The 26,446-nt window shown below is 43.8% G+C and overlaps 1 protein-coding gene across 1 annotated transcript in view; it reads right to left on the minus strand.

Moving 5' to 3' along the window:
- LOC309565617 (5-hydroxytryptamine receptor 3A-like) overlaps nucleotides 1-26,446 on the minus strand; it is a gene marked incomplete at both ends in the record, with an annotated part of 73,421 nt that overhangs the window by 37,264 nt on the left and 9,711 nt on the right. The window contains 2 exons of the mRNA XM_082270572.1: nucleotides 16,882-16,926; nucleotides 24,783-24,931. Of these exons, the coding sequence (XP_082126698.1) occupies nucleotides 16,882-16,926; nucleotides 24,783-24,931 (194 nt within the window). The remainder of the gene's footprint in view (nucleotides 1-16,881; nucleotides 16,927-24,782; nucleotides 24,932-26,446) is intronic.

Consider the following 26,446-nt stretch of genomic DNA (forward strand, 5'->3'; position numbering starts at 1 on the left):
CAGTGTGCTCTTCGAAAATATACTTGCCATGTCAGAACCTAGAGTGTCAGGTGGGTTGGATTGTTTGCAGGGTCAGGTGAGTGCTGAGGAACACCCGTTAACCAGCAGCCCTCAAGGGGGCAATGTTACACATATAATTGGTTTTACCTGGCAAAGGATTTACAGTTCTGTTCATTCAGTCCTGGGAATTAAACAGCCCTAACAAACAGCACAGTCTTTTCTGGCACGAGACCTGATTTTTTCATTGCTGCAGTTAAAGAGGAAGTAAACCCTCCTCTACAACTTGTACCTATAGGCAAGCCTATGATAAGGCTTACCTATAGGTACTGTAAATATCTCCTAAACATGTACCGTTTAGGAGATATTTACCTTACATGTCGCCAGTGACGTCACTGGCGCATGCGCTCTGAAGGAACGGCCGATCGTGCCGTTCCTTCAGAGCCCCGTGCCGTGACTGTCGGCTCCCGCGCGCGTGCGCGGGAGTGACGTCACCGCGGCTCCGGCCAATCAGATGGCCGGATGCCGCGATCCCGGAAGACGGGCGACTAGACATGTCGCCCGTCATAGAGGTGAGTGAGCGGCACGGCGGGGGCTCGTTCTGAGGTAAGTATTGCATAATGAGCTAATATGCGATGCATACTAGCTCATTATGTCTTTCTTTTGCAGGGTGTAAAAAAAAAAAAAAAAATTTATACGAGTTTACAACCTCTTTAAGTAGCACTTACGGTTTTTGTCTCTCCCCCAGTCTATGACTGGTCAGCAAAAGGAGAAGTAGAAGAATGATGAACGATGATCTCACTGTCACTATGCTCCTTGTTGGGAAATTATTGCTGAAACCCAGCTGATTGCTTTTTTTTGCTGCTTTTTCCTCTCCCACTCTAAACTCTGCTGCACAGGATGATACCAAGTACCCACACTGCTTGCATTTAAAAAATAAATTTAACAATGAATTAATGAAGACAGAGCTGCATTATTGTTTGTCTTTTATACCAGCCTAGATTTTTGATTTCAGGATATGATACTGTTGGTGAATAGAAATGTAGTGTCCCTCAATACCTTCACATATCCTGGATATTACTAGGAGTGCAGTGCCATCTGCTGGTGGTAATAGACAACACAGCAAATCTATCCTGATTGACCACTTGACCACCAGAAGATTTACCCCTCTTTATTATCATGGCCATTTTTAGCAAAATCACACTGGTACTTTTTTTTTTTTAACAAAACGGGTGCTTTATTTCAGACAAAGCAATACAGCATAATATAAAAAAATCCATGGTCTAGTACAGAATTTAACAAGAGGGCGTACATACAAAATATAGTTATGACAGACAATTAAAGCCATTAAGGAACTTGTACACAGCAGAAGTAAGTTAGATACAACAAATCGTGAGTAAATTACACACTACAGCACCAACAAAGAAGACCTCCCACACTAGAAAAAATTATCTTGCACCCAGGATCATAGCAAGATGGAGTTAGAAGGGGGGAGGAAAGGGAAAAAAAGAAGGGAGAGGGGGGAGGAAGAAGGAAAAGAAGGAAGATAAAGGGAAAAAAAAGGGGGGGGTGGAAGCAGGAGCAAAACACAAGAAACCAACAGGGAGGAAGGAGCAAATGGAGAGGGTGAACTATGCAACTTTTCTTCTTCTCCCCTTCACTGCCAGTTTCCTCCCCATCCATGTATCAACTCCTTCTATTTACCCATTTACTAACTGATCTGGCAGCAGTAAACTCCATTTTTTTTATCTTGTATCTACAGGTTAGCCTATAATAGGACTTACATGTAGATTCAGTAAATATCTTTTAAAGGTAGCAGCCAGTGATAGCACCAGCATATGTGCACTGCGCTCTCAATGGATGAAATACCATCCATTGAGAGAGCTGTGCTGCGACCATGACATGCACACGCATGCGTGTGAGTTACATCATTGCAGTTTGGCCAAAGACTGGAGTCCAAGAACCCAGAAAGAAGACCAGAAGATGGAATCCCTCTTAGTAGTGACAGCACACCGCTGGAGAGATCTGTTTTTCAGGTTAGAAAAATATAATTAAGGGCTCATGCCCACAGGTTCTCTGGCTGTGTAAAGGAGGGGTTTGGGCTGGAGCCATCTGTCACTCTATGGGGATGCAGTGCCTGTATGAACACAGCCCTACTTGGACAAGTGTGCAGGCGAATGACCCCCAATGCACACTGCCTGTGTTTGGGCTGTACACCTGCATCCCCACGCCTGTCGAATTAGGACCAGCAGCTGTGTTCATACAGCTCCAGGTGGCTCAAACCACACCACCCATGTGCATGAGCCCCAACACCTCCCCCACACACAGAAATGTATTTATCAACCCAGTTTCATCTTTTAGATTTAACAGGAATTCTGTGAGTTATGTTGTATTTGTGTCTGCCAGTAATGATTCTATTGTATTTTTATCGAAATATAGCTGTAATATCTTTTTTTTGGGGGGGGGCCCTGTCAGGTAGCCTGTATGGGGCCCCGTGATTTCTATCAGCAGCCCTATCTGAGTCCCTCTTACCTTAGTGTACTCACTCACTCAGAGGCAGAAGGGAGGGAGAGGGGAGACTACAGTCACAGACATTGGAGTGTGAGCTCACTCACCCGAGGATGGAGGCTCAGGTATCAACACCTTTCATCCACAGTGTATATGCCAGTTGCTGGGCTTCAAATTTCAAGCCCAAGCATCGCTTTTCTGAGGCACAGAATGCTGGGTAAGGGAGTGTGGGTGGGCAGACAGAGGGGTAAGGGTGGGAGGAGGAAGAGAAAATCAAGCCCTCTCTCCTCTCCTGTCAGTGTATAGAGATGGGGCCCGTGCGCACCTCTGTGCACTCGGCGCTTGTGGTACTTGATTCCCTGGAGAGCCACAGTACATTATGACTATTGACCCCCTTTGACAAAGTGACCCCCCTTTGACAAAGTCGGATATGACGAAACACGTGTCAGGGCACGGCTACACGGCATACCGGAAGATAGTGATCGGTTGAGCGGAGGTACTTTCCGAAGGTCCGTTGCGCCATCGTGGAGGTGGTAAGGACTGAAGGAATACCTCGGACCCTCTAGATAACTATATGCGCTAATATTGTTTTATACTATGTGAGTGCAATTATATTGGGCTTGATTTTAATTAATAAAAGGTCAAACTGTATTGCACTAGTGGACTCTTTTTCTCCTTACATATACATCTGAGAAAGGAAGAGGTGATACGCAGGAGCAGTCTGAGGAGGATTCCTTGATTTTGCTACATTGATTTATTATGCGCACTGGGCCCTAACCATGAAGATGGTGGGCTTTATTATTGGGTGAGTTGCCTAGCTGAAGGGTGTGGATTCACAACGGTGGTGGATTATGCGGTGACCCATTACTCAGCACGGGACTCCAACACCAAAGATCACTTAATTCCCGGATTACACTGTGGACTTTTTGGCACTAATTACTTGATTTATTGCAGTGCACGGTTTTGGATTTTTGTTCATTTATACATAGTTATATGTTTATGACACTGATTCATTTATATTTTAATATGTTTGTTTTGGGTTAATGCGCGGCTAGTGGGAATATAATTTCACTTTAATAAATGATGAATATTGTGTCTGGGTTTCAGGCAATCTGAAACCCGGACACACGATTCAAAATTTAGACTGCCTAGGTGAATCCTGGATGGGTGACAACCCTACCCTGGCTCCTCTTTCCCATGGCACCCTCTTGCCTGGGTTGGTGTGGGTGCCATAGGGTGGGGAGAGACTAGTTCATTCCGGGGTTTTGAAGATATTACTAACATTAGGTCTGCTTACTGATCTCCTGTTAACATTGATTTATGTGTTTTAACAGTTTTTCATGTTATACAATGTCCAGGTACATGCCCCCAGGCTTCAGCCTCATCGATTGGTGTAGCTCATACATTTGTGTCATGTACATTCTTTTCTACTTTTGTTACAGATGCTCTGTTTTTACGCTGTACCTACTTTTAATGTTGAACTTTGTACTTTGTTTAATAAACCGTTTATGAAAAGTTTATTTAAGACACACCTTAAGTGCACTTTTTTGTTCACATTTGGTGTTTGAGCACTTCACCATGGAAAAAAAAAAAACACAAGTGAATAAAAATAGTAATGGTAAAATTAGCACTCACAAACATCTCAAGATAGAGGCGTTTTTCAGGAAAATCTCTGTATCCAGCTGATAGCAAGCAGAAGTGTCAGACTAAACTCAATGAAGACATACAGTACCTACACTATATTAACAAGTAGTGGGACGCCTGCCTTTACACAGACGTGAACTTTAATGGCATCCCAGTCTTAGTCCATAGGATTCAATATTGAGTTGACCTACCCTTTGCAGCTAAAACAGCTTCAACCCTTCTAGGAAGGCTGTCCACAAGGTTTAGGAGTGTGTTTATGGGAATGTTTGACCATTCTTCCGGAAGCGCATTTGTGAGGTCAGGCACTGATGTGGACGTGAAGGGCAGACTTGCAGTCTTAGCTCAAATTCATCCCAAAAGTGGTCTATCAGGTTGAGGTCAGGCCAGACAAGTTCCTCCACCCCAGACTCGCTCTTCCACGTCTTAATGGATCTTGCTTTGCTGAGGTACAGAGCTCAGTGAGAAGAGCTCTGAGAGCTGATTGGAGGGAAGAGACACACCCCCTTTCACAGGGTCAGTGCAAGCATTTTGCTCTACATAGACAAAGGTGCATTTTTGTGCTCCCTCTCCTCGAGCTACCCCACCCTTGTACTGCTAGCCAACCCACCTCCTTCAGCCACCCTATGCCCCTATGCTGATACTGCAGCGTCCCACTCATGACACGTGGGAACTGCAAATGTATTATTTCTTTGTCATTGCTATATTTTGCATGTGCATTGCTACACCTGTTTAATCCCTGTTCATAGGCTGGTCAAGTGTGCTTCATACTTCCCACCACAAGATGGGGTTAGCACCACTTTGGGATATCTATCCCAACTCAGGTTTATCTGTGGTCAGTGTTCAGTTCAGGAAGTCAATGTACAGAGGAGAATGTAGAGGTTAGTGAAGGTCAGTCCAGAGAAGGGACAAATTGGAACTGCTAAAATCAAAGGGTAAAAGCCACCAAACGGCAGCAAGACCTTTGAGAATAAAGGTGAAGGATTTCTTAGCCACTGGCAAGCTTACCAATGTCACTGGATTCAAAAGGGATCACAAACAAGTAAGCATTATACTGCACCACAGCCTGAGTCCAGAATTACTAAAGCCTATTAACAGTGGATCAGTAGAATTCCTCTATTTACCCAGAGACTGTATTCTATCTGGATGTTTATGCTGCAATCAAAACCAGTCACAGTAAAAGTTGTGAGTTGTATCCTACCACTGTCTACCTCATTCTTCACTATTGCTATTACAACTGGTTGTACCACCATTAACGGTACTGGCGTCACGACAAATACCATCAAGGGACCCAGCCACCACAAGCACTCTAAACACCCCTGTCATCACGGGCACCTCAACCACCATCTTGGCTGGCGATTCCCTATCACAGAGCGTGCCCCGGAGGATTTCGTGCTGTCTTCCTCTTCACTGTGCGACCAGCCCAGGGAGGCTTTCTGCTAACCGTGAGTAAACCGATGAACTGTATTATTGCTGTCTCTCATCGGCCCACCGTGCACCTCACGTGTCGCCCCTGCGGTTCTGGCTCGTCGCATAAAAATTTGGCGTCACAAACAGGATATTAACCCCTGCACCTTATCTAAAAGACTGTCGCAGAATAAGCCCCTTTGCTTTATTGAAAGACTGTTTACTTATTGCATGCTGTGTGGGGCCACAGAACTGTTTAAACTGTTTCAAAGTCGCATGGAATTGTTATCCTAGTTATCAGCATAAAAATCGCAGCATCCAAAGTGAGTAAATCAGACATTTGTGTGTCAACAAAACTGCTTGCTGTATATGAATTGACTGTTTCTATTCACTTAAAATGGCTGCCGGAGACCTTCTTGTTCAAAAATGTCTGCATCATCACTTTGGATAAGTTAGTGACACCCCCTGAAGAGCGGGAAATTTTGATGCCACCCATTTATGCAAAATTGTCCGGCCAGCCCGCCTTACCTTTGCTGTGTCAATCCTGGGAGGAGAGTGTGACAAGCGCACGCCCCAGAAGTCGCGAGACTTCGCATGCGAGCAAAAGAAGAGAAAATAATCGCATTGCTTGCTGTCCGAGCAGTAATCGCAACCTGTCAGCTGCCTCTACTAACTATAAGGAGCACTAATAGCAGGGACTTTGCCAGAGACCCAAAATCAACTTTGTTGCAGCATTGTATTCAGCTGGAATAAAATTCTTAAAGGGACATACACCCGCAAGACAGCGGTTGCCCATAGCAACGCCGCACAAAAATTGTCTAAAAACGCATTTGACTTACCTAACTAGAATTCACCTGCTGTTACCATGTCTGTGCAGGAAGATGACGTGCAGCCTGACCTCGGCGGACCCCCTGCATCAGCCACAGTCGGTCCCAGTACAATACCAACCACTGCAGCACCAAGCTTAATGCCTTTAACCATGCCTTATTATTTTGGGGCCCCCTGGTTCCCACGATATTCTGGAGAAATTCATACTTTAAGGGACTTTAAAGAAAAAATTCTTGCTGTGTTCAGATTGTACCCTGTATCCTCAGAGCAACAGATGGAGATTCTTCTTGCGCAATTGGAAGGAGCTGCGCTTAGAGAAGTGAAATCTTGGCCGAGCTCAGAGAGAAAGACCATGGAGCAGATTTTTGAACGTCTTTACACCACCTTTGAACCCAGGACCGTGTCAGAGGTCAAGATGAGGTTCTTCAGCAAGAAACAGCAATCTGGTGAGTCACTCAGAGACTTTGCATTATCTTTGCAGGAATCCCTTAGAGCTGTTATCCAAGTAGACCCCCGTGAGGCAGAGAATCAGGACAAAACCCTGAAAGAACAATTTATTGAAGGCGTCAATACAGATAATCTAAAGAGCCAACTAAGAATGTTAGCCGCCCAACATCCAAGAGCTACCTTCTTAGATTTCAAAGAATTAGCTATCAGCATACTGGGAAAAAGCCCACCAACAGAACCTGTTAGATCTGTTGAAGTGCCTGTATCACAGCTGGTTACCCCTGCAAAGTCTTTACCTATAGTCAGTCAGGCAACCCAAGCTCCAGTTCCTGACGCAGTTGCCGCCTTGACTGAGCAAGTCCATTTCCTGACTAAAAGTCTGGAGAAAGTCCACCAAAAGTTGGAACAATGGGAGAAACCATTAATGCTAGAGGATGAGAAACCTGTGTCCAGAAGACTCTTCCCCTCTAATTATAGAGAGACTTATTCCAGAAATTCTGGCGGACGCCCCCCTGACCGCACTAGTACCCCTAAGCGGCCAATCTGCACGTACTGTCACAAACCAGGCCATACAGAAGCAACCTGCTGGCAGTTAAACGGGAAACCCCCGAGGCCAAGGACCACCCCTCGGGAGGTAAACCAATAGGTCCAGAAGATCCCCACTGGTTGCCAAGATACGTAGGATCCCGTCCTGAAGTGACACTTCAAATAAATGGAGTTCCTTTTGTTGCCCTAGTTGACACAGGATCCCAAGTCACCACCATCCAACAAGCAGCCTTTGAAAAATACTGGGATCAAAATCAGCTTAACCAGCCTCCAGAATCCTGGCTGAGTCTCATAGCCAGTAACAGCAAACCCGTACCAGTCCATGGTTATTGGGAACCTACCATTCAAGTAGGAGGAACTACACTTCCTCGACAGGGCCTTATTGTGGTACGAGTCAGAGACAATAACCCTAACCCTCCAATAGTCCTAGGAATGAATGTCCTCAGGAACTGTTATGTTGAGATGCTAGAAGCCTTGCACCAGTTAGTGCCTACTGCCTCCCCTGATTCTAAGAAGGTGATCCAACAAACCATCCGTGTACTAAATGCGCAACAGAGATTCACCAACGAAAAAGGAGAAATTTGTTGTGCCCGCATCCGAGATAAGCAACCTGTGATCCTCAAACCCAACACCGAAACTCTCTTGTGGTGCCGAGCTGTAGTCGGAATTCAAGGTCAAGACTACCAAGCCCTGGTAGAGCCTGTTGTTTTGGAAGACTATCCTCTAGTTAGAGCTGCAAGAAGCCTAGTAACCGTCTCTGAAGGTAAAGTGCCTATTCGACTCCTAAACTTGAGTGATAGCAGTGTAACACTAACAAAACACCGTCCTATCGCACAGCTAATCCAAGTCACTTTTCAAGATGTCATCAGTGTGGCTACAGCTACCACAGAAGAAATTACCAAGAGACAGAACCCACAGGACCAAAATGTAAACACATCCTGGTGGAAAGAACTTCATGTGGGAGATGCTTCCACACCAGCAAACCAAATTGAGGGAGTACTAAAAATTGTGAAGGAGCTTCACCATGCCTTCAGTAAGCATTCCACAGACTATGGAGAAGTGGATATCATCAAGCACTCCATCCCTACAGGTTCACACCCACCGATCAAGGAAAGATATCGGCCTATACCACCAACTATGTACCAATCCGTAAAGCAAATGATCCAAGAGATGAAGGACTCCAATGTCATTAGAGACAGCCATAGTCCATGGGCTGCACCTCTAGTTCTTGTCCGTAAAAAGGATGGTAACATCAGATTCTGTGTGGATTACAGAAAAATTAACCAAATCACCCACAAGGATGCTTACCCTTTACCATGCATAGAGGAATCTTTGACAGCTTTAGGATCTTCAGCCTACTTCTCTACCCTTGATTTAACCAGTGGATACTGGCAAGTACCAATGGCACCACCCCTATGGGCCTATTTGAGTTCAACTGCATGCCTTTTGGATTTTGCAATGCGCCCAGAACTTTTCAAAGATTAATGGAGCGTTGTTTAGGACACAAAAATTTTGAAACCGTCCTGTTGTACTTAGACGATGTCATCATCTACTCCAAATCTTATGAAGATCACTTGAAACATTTGGCTGAAGTTTTTCAAGTCCTCATTAAACATGGACTCAAAGTCAAACCATCTAAGTGCTATCTACTGAAGTCAAAAGTCAAATACTTAGGGCATATTGTAAGCTCTGAAGGTGTTAAACCGGATCCAGAGAAGATAGCCGCAGTCCGAAATTGGCCTACTCCTACTACAGTGAAAGAAGTTAGGAGTTTTCTCAGTTTCGCAGGATACTACAGACGCTTTATTCCTCATTTTGCCCAAATTGCGGGGCCAATATTAGAACTTCTGAGAGGACATCCTAAGAGGTACCAAAAGTCTCCAATACCAGTTGAATGGAACACAGAAAGAGAAATTGCCTTCCAGCTCCTGAAGAAGAAGTTAACAGAACCACCAATCCTAGGCTATCCAGATAACCAGCAGCCATTTCATCTTTACACAGATGCTAGTAAGAAAGGTCTGGGAGCTGTCCTGTCGCAAGTACAAGAAGGTAAAGAAAGAGTTATTTCCTACGCTAGTAGATCTCTTAGAGGTACTGAAAGAAACGACCAAAACTATAGTTCCTTCAAATTGGAATTCCTCGCGCTCGTGTGGGCTGTTACAGAAAAATTTAAAGATTACCTTGCCGCAACACCATTTGTGGCCTTCACAGATAACAACCCGCTAGCACATCTTAATACCGCTAAGTTGGGAGCATTGGAACAAAGATGGGCCTCACGCCTAGCTAACTACGATTTCACCATAAAATACAGAACAGGAAAAGCAAATGAAAATGCGGATGCATTATCCCGTCTGCCTACCCAAGAAGACCCTACTACACAGGAAGATGTTTGGGAAGAGGTAGAAATGCCAGCTTTTTACAAAAATTTTGCCCAACAAGACATTATCACCATCAAAGGAAGAAAAGTCCTTAACCTTCAACAACAAGTGGATCCAAGATCCCAAGTGGACAAAGAAAAGTGGATCAAGCTGCAAAATGAAAGCAGAGTGTTGGGAGAACTGCAAGATTTCTTCACCAGCAGAAGAACACCTGAAATAATTCGCAGAAGAAATGCTGATCCAGAATTGTCAAAACTTTGGAGACACAGAAAACATCTCTTCCTACAGAAGGGCCTACTATTAAGAAGAACTTTAGACCCAATTACCTGGGATCGTCTATACCAAATCTTAATACCACGCCGAGATGCAAGAATCATTCTTGAAATGTACCATGACCAATCGGGACACTTTGGTGTGCAGAAGACAGAAGCTACCATCCGTAGAAGATTCTATTGGATTGGGATGAGAGGAGACATTGAACAGTGGTGTCGAGAATGTTCCACCTGTGCTGTTGGAAGAAATGAAAAACATGACCAAAAAGCACCCTTACACCCTATTGTAAGCCGAACACCGCTAGAAATAGTTGCAATTGACCATGTGAAGCTGGAACCAAGTCGCTCAGGTTACACATACGCCATGACCATCATTGATCATTATACCAAATTTGTTGTAGCCGTACCTGTCAAGGACTTGACTGCTAAGACAACTGCAAATGCCTTCTGGAAACATTTCCTATTGCCATATGGATGCCCAGAAAAAATCCTTACAGATCAGGGATCTGCCTTTGAGTCACAACTCTTCAAAGAACTGTGTACACTTCACAATTGCCAGAAAATCAGGACCACAGCCTACCACCCCCAAGGGAATGGACTTTGCGAGAAAATGAATCAAACTTTAATTGAGATGTTAAGAGCAGTACCACCTGCTACAAGAAGTGATTGGCCTACTCTATTGCTTCAATTGATGTACACCTACAATAACACCATTCACTGTTCTACTGGGTATACACCTTACTATCTCATGTTTGGCCGACAAGGTAAACTACCTGCTGACCATACTTTAGGCGTACAAGTGCCTGATGCAATCAACCCTCTACCAAAGACTGATTGGGTGAGTGAGCACCAAAGACGTTTAATTGATGCACAAGAAATTGTTCAACATCGCATGGAACATGCTCATGAAAAGCAACAAAAAGATTATAACCAATCTGCCAAAGCAGAACCTCTCAAAATATGTGACCACGTGTGGTTAAAAAACGACCATCGCACCAGCAAGTTAGATAGCAAATGGGAGAGAGAACCTTACACCATTACAGCTATTCTCAATCCAGAGACCCATACTTATGAGATCACCAAAGAAAACAAATCACGTGTAGTACATCGCAATCGCCTTAAGTTATGTCTCAAGGAAAGTACTCAAGAAGAAACTCTTCAAGAAGAAGCGGTCCAAGAGGAAACACAATCCATAGAACCAGAGCCTACAAAATCATCTGATTCAGAGAATCCACTACAGTCTTTTGGAAAAGCATTATTAGACTCTGATCCTTTACAATGGTTCCTTACACCATGGCTCAATATCTTAGTGCCTGCCAGGACAACCGCACTTCAACCAGAGGAGCTATCTCAAGAAGTGTCTACTACAGCTCAAGAGACACCAAGTTCCCTTGAAACAAGGCCTGTAGAAACTCAGCCGCTACGAAGATCCGACAGGACTACGAGAGGACAACCACCTGTCCGTTATAAGGATTTCCTGCACCAGCAGCCGAGAAGACAACTACCAGCCCTGCCATCTCATCGTTGAATGCGTCCTTACATCGTCTGAAGTTCCAGAGTGAGAAGAAGACTTACTTGTGATGATATGTTCATTTCCTTTAAAGGACTTTTTAAAAGGACTACCTACCTACTGTTTTGCAATGTTCAAGCCTGCACCCGGAGATAGACTTTCACGTACCTGAGCCTCCGTGATATTCTTCTGTTGACATTTTCCTGTGCCCAGGGAACGGACTCATACCCTGTGAGCCTCCTGAGATGTTATTTTTGTTTTGTTTTTCCTTTTTGCATCTCATCGTGGACTATTCTGGTTTTGCCATATATCACCAGTCTTCAGAGGAAAAACTACACCCCCTTTTTGACACATTTCGTTGTTGCCTGAGATATGTTTGCCTAACCCATTTTACTTGCAGATACAAGAAGTACAAGAATGGGGTTATGTTGTTATTTCCTATGCATGCATGCTTTTCCCTTTCTCTTATATCTTACAGGAAGACACAACATCGAGTCAAAAGTGTGTCGAGGTCGACACACGTTTTACCATGGGGGTATGCAGCATCCCACTCATGACACGTGGGAACTGCAAATGTATTATTTCTTTGTCATTGCTATATTTTGCATGTGCATTGCTACACCTGTTTAATCCCTGTTCATAGGCTGGTCAAGTGTGCTTCATACTTCCCACCACAAGATGGGGTTAGCACCACTTTGGGATATCTATCCCAGCTCAGGTTTATCTGTGGTCAGTGTTCAGTTCAGGAAGTCAATGTACAGAGGAGAATGTAGAGGTTAGTGAAGGTCAGTCCAGAGAAGGGACAAATTGGAACTGCTAAAATCAAAGGGTAAAAGCCACCAAACGGCAGCAAGACCTTTGAGAATAAAGGTGAAGGATTTCTTAGCCACTGGCAAGCTCACCAATGTCACTGGATTCAAAAGGGATCACAAACAAGTAAGCATTATACTGCACCACAGCCTGAGTCCAGAATTACTAAAGCCTATTAACAGTGGATCAGCAGAATTCCTCTATTTACCCAGAGACTGTATTCTTTCTGGATGTTTATGCTGAGTTGTATCCTACCACTGTCTACCTCATTCTTCACTATTGCTATTACAACTGGTTGTACCACCATTAACGGTACTGGCGTCACGACAAATACCATCAAGGGACCCAGCCACCACAAGCACTCTAAACACCCCTGTCATCACGGGCACCTCAACCACCATCTTGGCTGGCGATTCCCTATCACAGAGCGTGCCCCGGAGGATTTCGTGCTGTCTTCCTCTTCACTGTGCGACCAGCCCAGGGAGGCTTTCTGCTAACCGTGAGTAAACCGATGAACTGTATTATTGCTGTCTCTCATCGGCCCACCGTGCACCTCACGTGTCGCCCCTGCGGTTCTGGCTCGTCGCAATACTCCTAGCCCACCCCCCCACTCCATGCCACCCCACACTGGTGCTGTTGTACCCCCTCCATTCTCCAGCCACTCCATGCTGGTAGTGCTAGACCCCCCCCCCACCATTCTCCTGCCATCTCATGCTGGTAATGCTGTACTCCTCCACCCCTCCTATAATCCAGCCACCCCATGCTGGTACTGCTAGCCCATCCCCCACCACCACTACCTTTCTCTACATTTATGTTGAAAGCTGCCCCCTGAGCCACCCAGGCTCCATGGCCAACCGGGCTCCCTGTAGCAGCAGCATGGACATGGCAATCAGTATTGGAAGCTGCATCCTCGGCTCCATAGGCTTTCCAGGGAAAATCTTGGTGTGGCGGGAGGGCTGGGAGATGAGTCTGTGGTGTCCTCTGGGGAGCCGGCTCTAAGGTCTGTACCATTGTGCAGGAAGCTTGTTGTTTGAGAGAAGTGTGCACTGCAGGGCTCTGCACACAGTGAGGGATGGAGATGACTTGATTTGGATTTTGCCGCCTCCCTATTATGGCGCCCTAAGGCAGCTACCTATATGCTGGCTCCGGCTCTTTCAAACAGTACACCGCCAAACTGAGGCTGTCAATCCCAAGCTGTGTGCTGGAGTTCCCTCCCCTGTCACCCTTTTTCTCTTTGTGTCAGAAAAACATGTCAGAAGTGATTCATGCTGATAGCAGAGGAATGAAGCAGCAGAAATTAAACTTAGTTATCCCAATTGAGAAAAGTACACACAATAGAGGGATATTGTTTGTTCATATTTCCAACCACTGTATAGGTATGTCTTCATTAGATTCAGCCTGACACTTCTGCTCACTATCAACTGGTGGATACAGAGATGTGAGTGCATATTTTACTGTTACTACTGTTATTCACTTATGTTAACTTACTGCATCAGGGCATTGTGTTTACAGCACAATGCCTTGTCTTTTATTTCTGTCACACAGCTCTTGTGGTTCCCAGCCACTAGCGACATTGATGCAGCCTAACCTGGACTGGAGCTACACTTCCTATTACTGAGGAAATCCTATTCACACAGGACATGACATAGCAACAATTAGAAGGAACCTTCTGAAAGCAAAGTATAGGCAGGTGCAATTTATTTTCTCCACTGCAGGTGGCGCTCAACCTCAGCGGCTCTGCAGCTGAAGAGGAAGTCAGGAGGAACATAGTTCCTCTATGATTTCCTGTGTCGCTGAGGTAGCAATCCGGTTGGATGTTGTTGCCCCACCTGACTCTAGCAGCCTTCTTGGATCAAGCAGAGACGTTTTAAGGCTGTGCCTGCCTGGTTTGGTGCGCTTTATGCAAGTGAGTAGTGTAGGAAAAAGAAATAGGAACTGCAGTGGCTCAGCAGATGGAGAGGAAGTCAGGAGGAACATGGTTCATCTATGGTTTCCTGGGTTACTGGGGAAGCGATCCAGTTGGATGCTGTTGCCCCACATGACTAAGGCAGCCATCTTGCATCAAGCAGAGCCTTTTGAAGGCCTTACCTCCTAGGTTTGGGAGGCTTTATGCAAGTGGGTAGCGTAGGGAAAGGAACCCTGTCTGTTAGGGACAGTACTAGCGGTAAGGAAAGGTTCCTGTTGAAGAGAGAAAGCGTAAGGTTGCATCTCTTGTGAACATCTTCCCAAATTGGCACGAGATGGCCAGGCCACATTCTGCCGCTCTCTACAAAGGCTGTCACTCTGACTGAAACCCACTCTGTTGCTGTAACCATGAGTGCACCTGGTTGGGCAGTCTTCCCACCAGGCTGTTGTGAACTGTTGCTGCTTTGCTTCAATACACGTCTACTATTACACCTGACTGTGTGAATTATTGCTGCCACACCACGCTGCACCCCACCTACAAGTGGGGCTGGACATTAAAGTTTGTCTACTTAATAAATGCATTTGGAGGTCTATTATTCCACTTTCTTATACAAACTTTAGGGCATATTTTCTGTCACTGACCATTATTAATATTACTGGCCACTGCACTCTGTACATAGTGCTGAATTTTACATAGTCCTGACCCTTGCACTACAATCGTTATATTGTACATTATACTAAGGATCCCTGCACTGAGTTCATTATGCTGTACATTATACACCTAAACCCTGTACAGCATTCACTTCATTGTACATTTTACTCCTGACCCTTGCACTGTATACACTATGTTGTACATTATACTTTTAACCTCTGAACTGTATACATTATTTTGTACATTATTCTGCCTAACCCTAATACTGTATTCACAATATTGTAAATTAAACCTCTGACCTCTATACTGCATTCTCTATGTTGTACATTATATTTCTGACCCCTGCCCTGAATTTACTAAATTGTACATTAAACTCCTAACCCCTGCACTGTATATATTATATATTGAAAGTTTTACTCCTGACCCCTGTACTGTCTATTTTCTATATTGAACGTTTTACTCTTGACCCCTGCACTGTATATGTTATATATTGAACGTTTTACTTCTGACCCCTGCACTGTATATGTTTGTGTTATATACAGTATTGAACGTTTTACTTCTGACCCCTATATTGTAAATGATATTCCTCATCCCTGTACTGTATATGCTAGTGTTGTAAGGCCTATTGCAGATCTCTGGACCACATCACTATGTTGTAAATTATACCCCTGAAGCCTGCACTGTATACCATTTCCTGTGTGTTATACTCCCAATCCCTGCACTGCACTGTATATTATACTCCTGACCCCTGCACTGTATACACTTTGTTGTGTATTAAATTAAGCTGGGCAGAATCCTAACTGATTTTATTACACAGGATTTTTGCCCCTCTATGTTATGGATGGACTTATATTAAAGGATCCAAAGCAACTCGGGGACCAACTAAACTGTAAATCCCCTTTACAAAGCACCTATTATAAATACAGTACTTATGTACAGATATCCAATTGTAAAGGTTTAACAACTTCAGTACTGGGCACTTTTACCCTTTTCCTGCCCAGGCCAATTTTCAGCTTTCAGCGCTGTCACAATTTGATTGGTAACTGCGAAGTCAGTAGCACTGCAACAATATGACATTTTTATCATTTTGTTTCACACAAATAGAGCTTTCTTTTGATGGTTTTTAATCACCACTGTTTTTGCTAAATAAATGAGAAAAGACCGAAAATTGTGAAAAAAAAAACAAATTTTTCTTTGTTTCTGTTTTAATCTTTTGCAAATAAATAATATTTCTTTATAAATGTAGACCAAAATGTCGACTGCTCTTTCATATGCCCCACAGGCTGCACTCCGGTGAGCGCTGTCACCTGCCAGATCAGTATTGCTGTCGCTATCATGTGATAGTTGTGACAAATCACTGCAGATCACATGACAATTGAACATAATGGATGGCTTCCATTCATGCCATCCATTTTGTACTATTGTGTTGATCTCCGGTCACAGTGATCACATGGCACAGACAGGGCCAATCACAGCCCATCTGTACCATGTGCTTAGCTGTGGCAAATCACAATAGTACACACTGCATGAATACATTTCATTCAGAAAAAAATGGTTTCTTTCAACAGACATTATCACTATTAAAAACATACAGTGTATAAAAAAACAGGCAGAACACTGTACCTGAAATCCACTCATTGTGATTAAAATCCTTTGCAAGCTCCAATGCAGAAACACAATTAATGCATATTTTTGCTTTTTACAATACAGGTTATATAATATTATTATTACCCCTTTTTTTTGTTTTTTTTTTCTAAAAGATGGAATTCTGCTATTAGAATTCACAATTCACATGAATCAGTATGGAATTGCCATATCATTCTTTTGAGTACAAAGTACTGTACCTTTTTACTGCCATCAATAAGAAAACAGCGGTTCCCAAGCTCCATTGATTGATATAAAACAAAACTGATCTCTTTCACATGTACTGTATATCTAAAAAAATATTACAATTACTTGGCTTAATCCATAAGACCTTACCATGTAGAACCAGACAAAGGTTGTAGCAGTTTGCATGTTCATATCCTGAAAAAAATAAGATTTGATTATTGTTATAGGATTGACAATAGTGAGATAAGAGCAAAGTCTGTGAATTCAATCTGCTACTGTATATGTTATAAATTATTTTTATTTGCTGCACTGGTTATTACATTCAGCACAGACAACTAGGGATGAAAGCAAACATACCTGGGTTCAATGTGACCATAAATTATTGTCTTTTTTCAATCAGCTGGATGGCTGACCTATAAAAAAACAAATGGCTTCTTCCATCCATACAATTGAGGGGCTAAAGGAATTCTCCCTGCTGAGACTGTGTATTCTGACTGTGGTACCCTCTGTTGTCGAAAAATCAACTGATCAGTGGCTGTAGCCATTGATTGACAAAGGTTTTCCAAAATTTCTGTTTGAAAGAAGTCAATCATTAGATCAGCTTCTGTCAAACGGGGACAGCCATACATAGATCAACATTTAGCTGTTCCCTGCTGAACCAGCTGAATTTTAATACATTTGTGGCAGGCTTCAGTTGGAGGTAGGTTCAGAGAACATGACTAAAGTGTGGGTGTCGAATCTGAACCCCATTAACATCAAGGGGAGTCGAATGTTAAAAAAATATAATGAACATTTTCTGAGCTAATAGACAAGGCATTGTCAAACAATTTGTACAGGGGGCTGGGTAATGACTTGGGGGTCCATTACCAAGCAAAAAAATGTAGCCAACCTACTACAGCAAAAATGACATTTACAAAGAATAATAAATGCAGATTAAATTGCCATCACACAACAGCTTCAGACAATGTTCTGTTTCTGTTATCCCGTGGGAGATAAATTGCCGGGCATTTCCTTAATTTATACCAGACCCTTATGCTAGATGAGGGTCTATTATAGTTGTTAATGGGGGGGCCCTACAGAACAAAAACACTGTGGGGTTTCTTCTAAAATACCTACCATATTCTTATCCATAATAAGGGTCTGGTATGGAGCTCAAGGGGGACTCCATACAAAACAAAGAAAGAAAAAAGGGTGTGGGATTCCCCTTGTAATGGTATCCTGCACTGGATATACCATTTTGTCAAGCAACCATTTTGTTTCAGAGCTCTGCCATGACAGTTACAAAAACACTCACTCACCCTACCCCCTCGACCTGATTAACTCAGGAATGCAGAGGCCTGCAGCTTCAAAGAGCTGGCACTTCAAAGAACCTTATCTCAGCCGACAGGACGCCTGGCAGATGTGTAGGACAGGACAGGCAAGTTCGTGAGCCATAAACGAGCAAGCCATTAAGGCTGACCAGGCTGGGTCGCAAATACCACACAGCCCAGCTGGTCATTAGAACTGTAACACATTCACAAACAAATTCATAATTGTAAACACAGCCAAAATATGTCTCTAGAAAGTGTATAGTTAAATGCAAAATAAAATACTGAACAGAACGAGACCATGCATGACCTCCCTATCACATATAGAATAGAAAATAGCGATAAGATATTCCCTGTACGATAAAGTTATCCATTTTTAGTATCTATTAAAGCCAAATGACATGCTGAGTTATAAACTAGCAGTTTAAAGAATGTAACCCTTACATATTTCGAGATATTAAGAGTGGTATGACTCTGTCCACAAAGGTACATTTGATATGGTCGTAAACCACAGGACAGCCCTTTGCCACTCTGTTGTAATTGGTCAGGGGTGTCCATCACCACCCCTTTGATCCTAGAGAAAAGCTTGCTCAAACTTTGCATGGCAGTTCTCATGTAACATCAAAGAAGAAACATCTATCAAGTGGAGAACCGATCACACATGCTCAGCTTCTGAAACTCTGATACTACTCAGGACATTGACTGCAAGTATCTTCATTTCTAATTCTTTATCTTATTTTTCTAAATTGCTGAATTGTGTCTCTATTTCTTTAAAACCCATTTTTCTGTAAATATTTTTATTTGCACCAATTTTAACCTTTTTATTATTAAACTTTATTTTGAAAAGTGTTAATCTTGTCCCTAAGCTCTTAATGCAAGCTAACAACGAACCTGTCTCTTGAAGAGCGCTACTGTCTCGAATAAATCCTCTGGACATTCCTGTCTGCGGTGACAGCGCGTGTTACAGATGATTATTCTAAAGTCATAATTGGTATTTCTAAAATTACGAGCATCCGCTGGGCTCATAAAATAACGTAGCGGTGGTGGCAGAGAAAGAGTTAATTGCTTAATTAGCCCGGTGACAATCGCTCTCAGCCTGCTGGCATCTAGATTGTGGTCCCGCAAGCTGGAAAGTCTTTGTGCCAGGTGCAGCTGAGAGTGGCATTGTTACGCAAGTGACGGCAGGGTGTGAGATTACCTGGTCCTCGGTCACGAGTTAGTGAGAAGGGCAGGGTCTGATACCCGCCACCGTCACACCCCTCACATTTTCATACCAGACCCTTATCCATGCATGAAGACTGGCAGGTCAGGTAAAGGGGGGCATGTGCCCCTGCTCTTCTTAATCATGCCAGGGCACATTCCCTTACATGGGGAGGGGGGAACCCCCCCGATAAAGCACTTTGTTTCCATGATGATAAAGCCCAGTGGTTGTGGTGGTCTTCAGGCAGGCTAGGTTCTTAGTACTCCAAGACTGAGTGGCAGCCTGAACCCTCCCCCCTTACCCCCCCCCTTTCCTTGCTGCCATTGAAGGAGAAAAGGACACTCCTGCAACGGCACCGAAATTGTTATAAGACTGCAGGATAAAGGTATGTATAAAAACAGTATCTAAGAAAAATCGAATGTATCTACACCTAGAAGGGCTTTAGTTTGTAAAGAGGACTCCCTCCCATTAACGCCTATCCCAGTGGATAAATCATTTAAATACTTTTTCATCCATGAAGAAATGCAGGTCTAGACTTGAATCACTTTATCAGTACTAGAGATATTTTGGTACTGACAGGCTCCAGAAATGCATTTTAGCAGAGGTGGGGGACTTGAGTCACATGACTGGACTTAACCACTTGCCGACTGCCTAACGTAGATCTACTTCGGCAGTCAGCCCCTGACAGGCAAAGCGACGTAGGTCTACGTCGCTAGCCTGTGAGGCTCTGGGGAGCGAGCGTGCGCCGCCGGAGGCGCGCTCATGGACCCCCCCGCGTGTGTGCCCGGCGGACCCGATGTCCGCCGGGCACTCGCGATCGTCCATTAGAGCAGGAGAAAGGCAGGCGGCTAATGTAAACACAACCGCCTATCATTCTCCCCTGTGCAAGAATGGAGATCACACAGTTGTACTATGTAGGACCGTTGATCTCTGTTCTTACACAAGTAGCCACATCCAATCACAGTTAGAAACACACCCCTAGGGACACACTTAGCCCCTCCCTCTCCAATAAAGTTAACCCCTTCCCTCCCAGTGTCATTTTTATAGTAACAGTGCATATGTATAGCACTGATTACTGTAGTAATGTCACTGGTAACCCCAAAAGTGTCAAAAATGTCAGTCAAGGGTCCGATCTGTCCGCCGCAATGTCGCAGTCCCCAAAAAAAATCACAGATCGCCGCCATTACTCGTCAAAAAAAAACCAACAAAAATGACAAAAATCTTTCCCTTAGTTAGTAAACGCAATAACTTTTGCGCAAACCAATCAAAATACGCTTTTTGCGATTTTTTTTACCAAACATATTGTAGCAGAAAATAAATTGGCTTAAAATGTTAAATAATTTAGATTTTTAAATTTTTTTTTGGGGGGGGAGGGGGAATTTCATATAAAAAAATGTGAAAAATATTGTTATTTTTGCAAAATTTACGCTCTTTTTTTGTTTATAGCGCATGATCAAAAAATCGCACAGGTGATCAAATACCACCAAAAGAAAGCTCTGTTTGTGGGAAAAAGAGGACGTGAAATTATTTTAGGTACAGCGTCGCACGACCACGCAATTGTCCGTTAAAGCAACACAGTGCCGAATCGCAAAATAGGTCATGGTCAGGAAGGGGGTAAAATCTTCCGAGGCTTAAGTGGTTAAGTCAGACTTAAGTCACCAGTTTGAGGACTTGAGACTTGCTTGACTAAAATTAATAAAAGACTCGACTTGACTTTGACTTGGTATTCATGACTTGAGACTTGACTTTGACTTGAGACATTTGACTCGAAATGACTTTACTTTTTTAAGTTATTAAATATTTGCATTTTCTCAAGATGTGTTAAAACAAAATTAATGTGCCTGTTATGTTTCTGACACCACAGTGACTTAAAACACCTCAGTGTGTTCTGATTTTTAGGACACTGGCTGTTTAACAATGGAAATACTTAACATGTTTTTAATGACTGTGACGGAAACATGACCTTGCACATACCTTTATATTTGTTGTTCTGCAGCCCAGGTGTCCTAAATCCCAGATTGCTGCAACTTGCTGCATGCTCCTGTATGGGCCATAACTATGTGCAGCATGGGCAGTCTTACTAAAGCAGGCAGATAAGGGTTCCGGTAGTTTTCAAACACAGCAGATAAAGCAATCAAAGATTCAGGGCCCTTTAGCTGCAAAAGATTGCATGCAAAGGTGTGCTGCAAGTGTTCTATAAAATTAAAATTTTTTTAACATAAAGAGTACAGTAAACCCCCCTCCATTGCGGGGGTTACGTTCTGGACGAAAAGTGAAAATCCGCGAAATAGAAAAATCCTATTAAAATGCATTGTAGGCATGTTTTTTTTACTGTCACTGTACGTCTAAAAGCATTTTAAGGTCTTTAAACACACTTTTAAAACAATAGAAACTCATTTAAACACATAAAAGATACTGAGAGACATAGCAAGAGCTATGGAAAACACAAAAATATTTCATTTTTAATGATTTATATAGTAAAATAACATTACAAAAAAAAACGCAATATACCGGGACCGCAAAAACTGAACCGCGATGGAGCGGGGGTTTACTGTATATAGAATTGCATAATGCAAATTCCGAGTCACCAGGGTGTAAGCAGGTGCAGGTTTTCCTTCATTCCAGTAGGTGGCACTGTGCCAATATACAGATGGTTTGGAGTCTTTAGAGGGAATTGCTCCCTCAGGGAATCCTTTGGTGTCTCAGAGGTGGCAGCTGTCTGACTGGATGCTGCAACTTCTTGGTACCTCTTGGTGTGGGACCTTATAATTTAGGGTTCCCGTGTCATTTGGGCATGTCTGGAGCAGGTGGTACATTAGGGATGGAGGCCCCTTTGTTAGGGAGTATGTAAAGTGCAGGTAGAAGTTCCTGTGGAGTAGGGTCAGTGCAGGGGTGACACCTGTGCCAAAGTGTAGCACCCTCACTGTTGCTTATGTAGGTTAGGTTTAGTTTGGCTCCTCTGTAGGCAGAGAAGCAAGAGTTGGGGAGAGATTGGCGCGATCAGATGGTCAGAACTGCATGCAGTATCTATGCATAGAGCAAATATGGCAAGGTTGGCTTCGGTACATAAAGTCCAGTGTGGTTTGCTAAGCACTTTGATGGCCGCCTCCAGTGAAGGGTGAAGTAACCCTGTATGATCCAAGACAAGAAGAGAGAAGACCGGGCGCCGATCTAAGTGTAGCAATGTAACATTTATTGACAATTCAAGGAGTACACAGGAGTAAGATAAAAACAGGCATCTCGATAGAGTGATGGGTTTGCAGAGTTCGTCCAGGGGGTCCTCCTGTGATCCTGTCGGAGCTGGTGCTGCGGAGGATGAGCTGCAATCTCCTGGTGTGGGACGCGCTGATCGCTCGGCGGTGGTTTAGCAGCGTGGGTCCTGAAGAAGAAGCGCATGGTCCGCAACGCGTCGCCGTTCGAGTGCACAGTGTCTCCAGGAAGTGACATCACGGCCCTCCTCCCTGCGGACCCACGCTGCTAAACCACCACTGAGCGATCAGCGCGTCCCACACCAGGAGATTGCAGCTCATCCTCCGCAGCACCAGCTCCGACAGGATCACGGGAGGACCCCCTGGACGAACTCTGCAAACCCATCACTCTATCGAGATGCCTGTTTTTATCTTACTCCTGTGAGTAGTACTCCTTGAATTGTTAATAAATGTTACATTGCTACACTTAGATCGGCGCCCGGTCTTCTCTCTTCTTGTCTTAGAGAAGCAAGAGTTATTTGTGCTTAGGATTCAGCAGTGCTTCAAAGACTGTGGCTTTGAAATCTCACCCTGTCTCCTGGAACTCTCTGGCTATTTCTGGAACATAGTGGGTGGAAGGACAAAGGCTGCAGCCTGCATTTATATGGAGTTTCCACCAATCCCTGGGGGGGTGGGCCCAGAAGGTGGGGAGACAACCCATAAATACCTAGAAGCCTGCCAGTCTGGGAATGGAGTCCAGGGTCCAGCCATCTGGAGGTGACCCCTTGTGCTGGGGGCTCCACCCCCTCGGGCAGAAGAAAAAGAGCAAGAGGAGAGAGAGAGAGAAGAAAGGCTCCAGGACATTACTAGGCCTAGCTGCAGATTTCAAGTCAAGCTAGGAGCAGACTGTTTAGCAAAGAGGCAAGTGCAGTAGCTTTCTGGATTCTATGAGCTACTTAAAGGGACTGAGTAAGTACAAACCAGCCATTACACCCAAAGCAGCAGAGAGGACAGTATAGTGCAATATTGCATATGTCTGGGACCTAGAGGACAGCTTTAATATAGTGCAAGACAGCCAGGAGCACCCCAATGTGTCTACTTTGGGTCTAAAACAGCCAGGTGCCGTGCAATTAGCCAAGAGCTGACTTTTCAAAGTTGACTTTTTTAAACTTTTATCTTTATTTTAGCTGCACCACTACTCCTACGGATGTGCAGCATAGTTCAGTTGGACTTTAGCAGCCAGAGACTTTAGCAGTTCTTCGTTTGTTTGGAGCTTACAAGTTTCTTTGGTTTTGGGGCATCCCATGTACCCCCAATACCTATCCAAGTTCTTCATTCTCAAAATAAACACGAAAAAAAAACAAAACCCCTAGATCAGTGATGTTGAACCTTGGCACCTCAGATATTTTGGAACTACATTTCCCATAATGCTCATGCACTCTGCAGTGTAGTTGAGCATTATGGGAAATGTAGTTCCAAAACATCTGGGGTGCCAAGGTTTGCCATCACTGCCCTAGATTGTTCCTTGAGCCAATTGGAGTGTGCGGAAAATTCCTTTTTGCCTGTGGGTGCTGTGTGGGGGAAATAGGCCAAAATTTCAGCGGCTTCTTCCGGGTAGTGCCACAGAAGAAAAATTCCAGAGTCTGGATTAGTGATTTGGGGTTCTTCTCAGCAGCAACATCTCAGCAGCAACAGGATGCTGCCTCAGTATGTTGAATAGTGCCACCACTCCAGCAGGAGCCGCCTGCCGGTAACAGAGGCCCAATACTGTTAAGACTGTGCAGTTTCCTTCTGCTATATTGTAATCACTTAGAACCAATAAACCATAGATTGTCTCTCAAAGCTTCATCAAAATCACCTAGTGATTCCAACCCTGTCGAGTGCTGGCTTCCCAAATAGAGAGGCGCACAACAGAGAGCTACCCATTTCTATGTGTATCAGAAAGGTTTCAGCTTTGCCTCCTCCGAAATCCATGCCCCAACAATGTCTTTGACTAAGCCCATAGAAGGAGACTTAGAAGGAGTCAAAACTGAAGCCTTTCTGATACACATTGAATTGGGTGGCTCTCCAGCGTGCGCTTCTATCTATTCATTATTACAGTTGCTCTATTGTAATACTATGCAAATATATATTGCTATTTTGCCTAAATGCCAACGTCTATAGAAACTGTTTTATTTCAATGTTAACCCAAATGCAAAACACAAGACAATTTACAACATCAAAAAGCGTGTATATGATCTCTCTCTGATCCCATCCCTAGGCCCCACCTTCAAGGGATCTGAGATGATAGTTTTAACTAATAAAGTAACTGTATGTATTTGATTAAAAACACACAGAAGCTTATGAAGATCTTACCAAATCTACAATGGTGTATAAGGTCATGTCAATAAAAACTATGGATGTATTCTTCCAATTCCTCACTGGACGCACCTTTGAGGCATTTTCTAGGTTTAATGATTGCAACAGGTTCTGGAAACTACAGTCAGACTGACACCAGACTTTATCTGCCAAGAAAAAAAAGCCATGTCATTTAAATTAGTGGATATAAAATTAAGGAGAAAAGGGTCTCAACTGTTACCCTTCTAAGTACCAAAGGACCATACATTATATTCAGTATATGAAAAACTACAGAGACTGTCAGAAACAGATATACAGTACTAGTGGAAAGGGTCAGAGACTGCAGACATGCTACAGGTACTGTTACAAAATAGAAATTTGCTCATTACAGCCCTCTTTGCGATTCAGTGCCCCCACTCCCACTACTGGGGTCTGCATGTAAAAAAGGGCCATGGGCTGGCCAGCAGGAATTTAGAGTGTTTCAAGGAACTTTCTGTGCAGCCTCTAGCATGTGAAGAGTACCTGTAAGGACAAACATATGGGAGCTGCCATTGCTGGCTTATTTTCCAGGCACCAAGACTGTCATCCTGATCTTTACTACCTAGTGATATGTGCTGCACCCTTTAGTGTGGTGTGTGCTACTAGTGTTGGTGCAGGTAAAATATAGTCTGGTTCATTGAATCTGGGTCAGGGTTTTTAGAGCCCAGGGCTAGATTCGTTAGACTCATCCTGGCAGCTTTCTGGTGCCTCCCCCTGTTTTCTAGAATGTTGGAGAATGTTCTGGAAAATAGTGGAGGCAGTTGGAGGAATTCAGGCCAGAGTGGCAGTGGAGAGAGCAAGGAGAGACAGTAAGTAGATTACCACAATGCCGGGGCAGACAAGGGAAAAATCTGCCAGTTGTAGAAGTGCTCTCTTGAGACAGCGGTGTGCCAAGTCTTCATCAAATCTTGCCCTGTGAATCTCCATGTACATGTCAGTCAGGAGGAGATCAGCCAGGTGAGGCTGTTGGCAGCAACTTCTGCAAGCAGTGGAACTAGGATCAATTGCCATCGGGAAGCAGAGGGTGATGTGTTCTGCTATTCACTCCCTATGTGCCACTTTACCAAGGGACTGAGAATTCCTGCATGTAATGGGTTGTTGCAGAACTGACAATGGACTGTTTTTTCCCTCAGGAGTGAACCAGCAGAAGCTGTGCAAGAGGAACAAAGTTTGTGCAGGAGGAAAGAAAAAGAGGAAACTGTAAATAGGGAGGAAGTGTCCCTGAAGTATTGTTGTTGCCACACTGGGCATCCCATAAACCCTTACCCCATCCGAGTTATCATCCTCTAATAAAACTACAAAAAAATGCCAAAGATTGATTTCTGCATGTGGATGGGGGAAGGAAATGCTGTGTGACTGGCTGTGAAGCAGTGGGGAACCCTGACTTCAGCAACTCCTACGGGAGACTGAAACTAGTATGCAGGATGGAAATTTAACATTTTTAGACTTTGCTGACTGCCTGATTCATCCAGATCAGTGCAATCCTAGATAGTGAAGCTATGATCAGGAGACAGCCACAGAATCTGTACCTTAAAGTGTATGCATAGATAAAACTTGTTTTTTAGTTTTGACTAGAGCATTTGCTATCTGTGTGCTATTGGGGACATTTCCCTTCATTTGCTGACTTAGAAACACAATAGAAA

This window comes from Pelophylax lessonae (assembly GCF_965119305.1).
Source record: "Pelophylax lessonae genome assembly, chromosome: 10".
Classification (NCBI taxonomy): domain Eukaryota; kingdom Metazoa; phylum Chordata; class Amphibia; order Anura; family Ranidae; genus Pelophylax; species Pelophylax lessonae.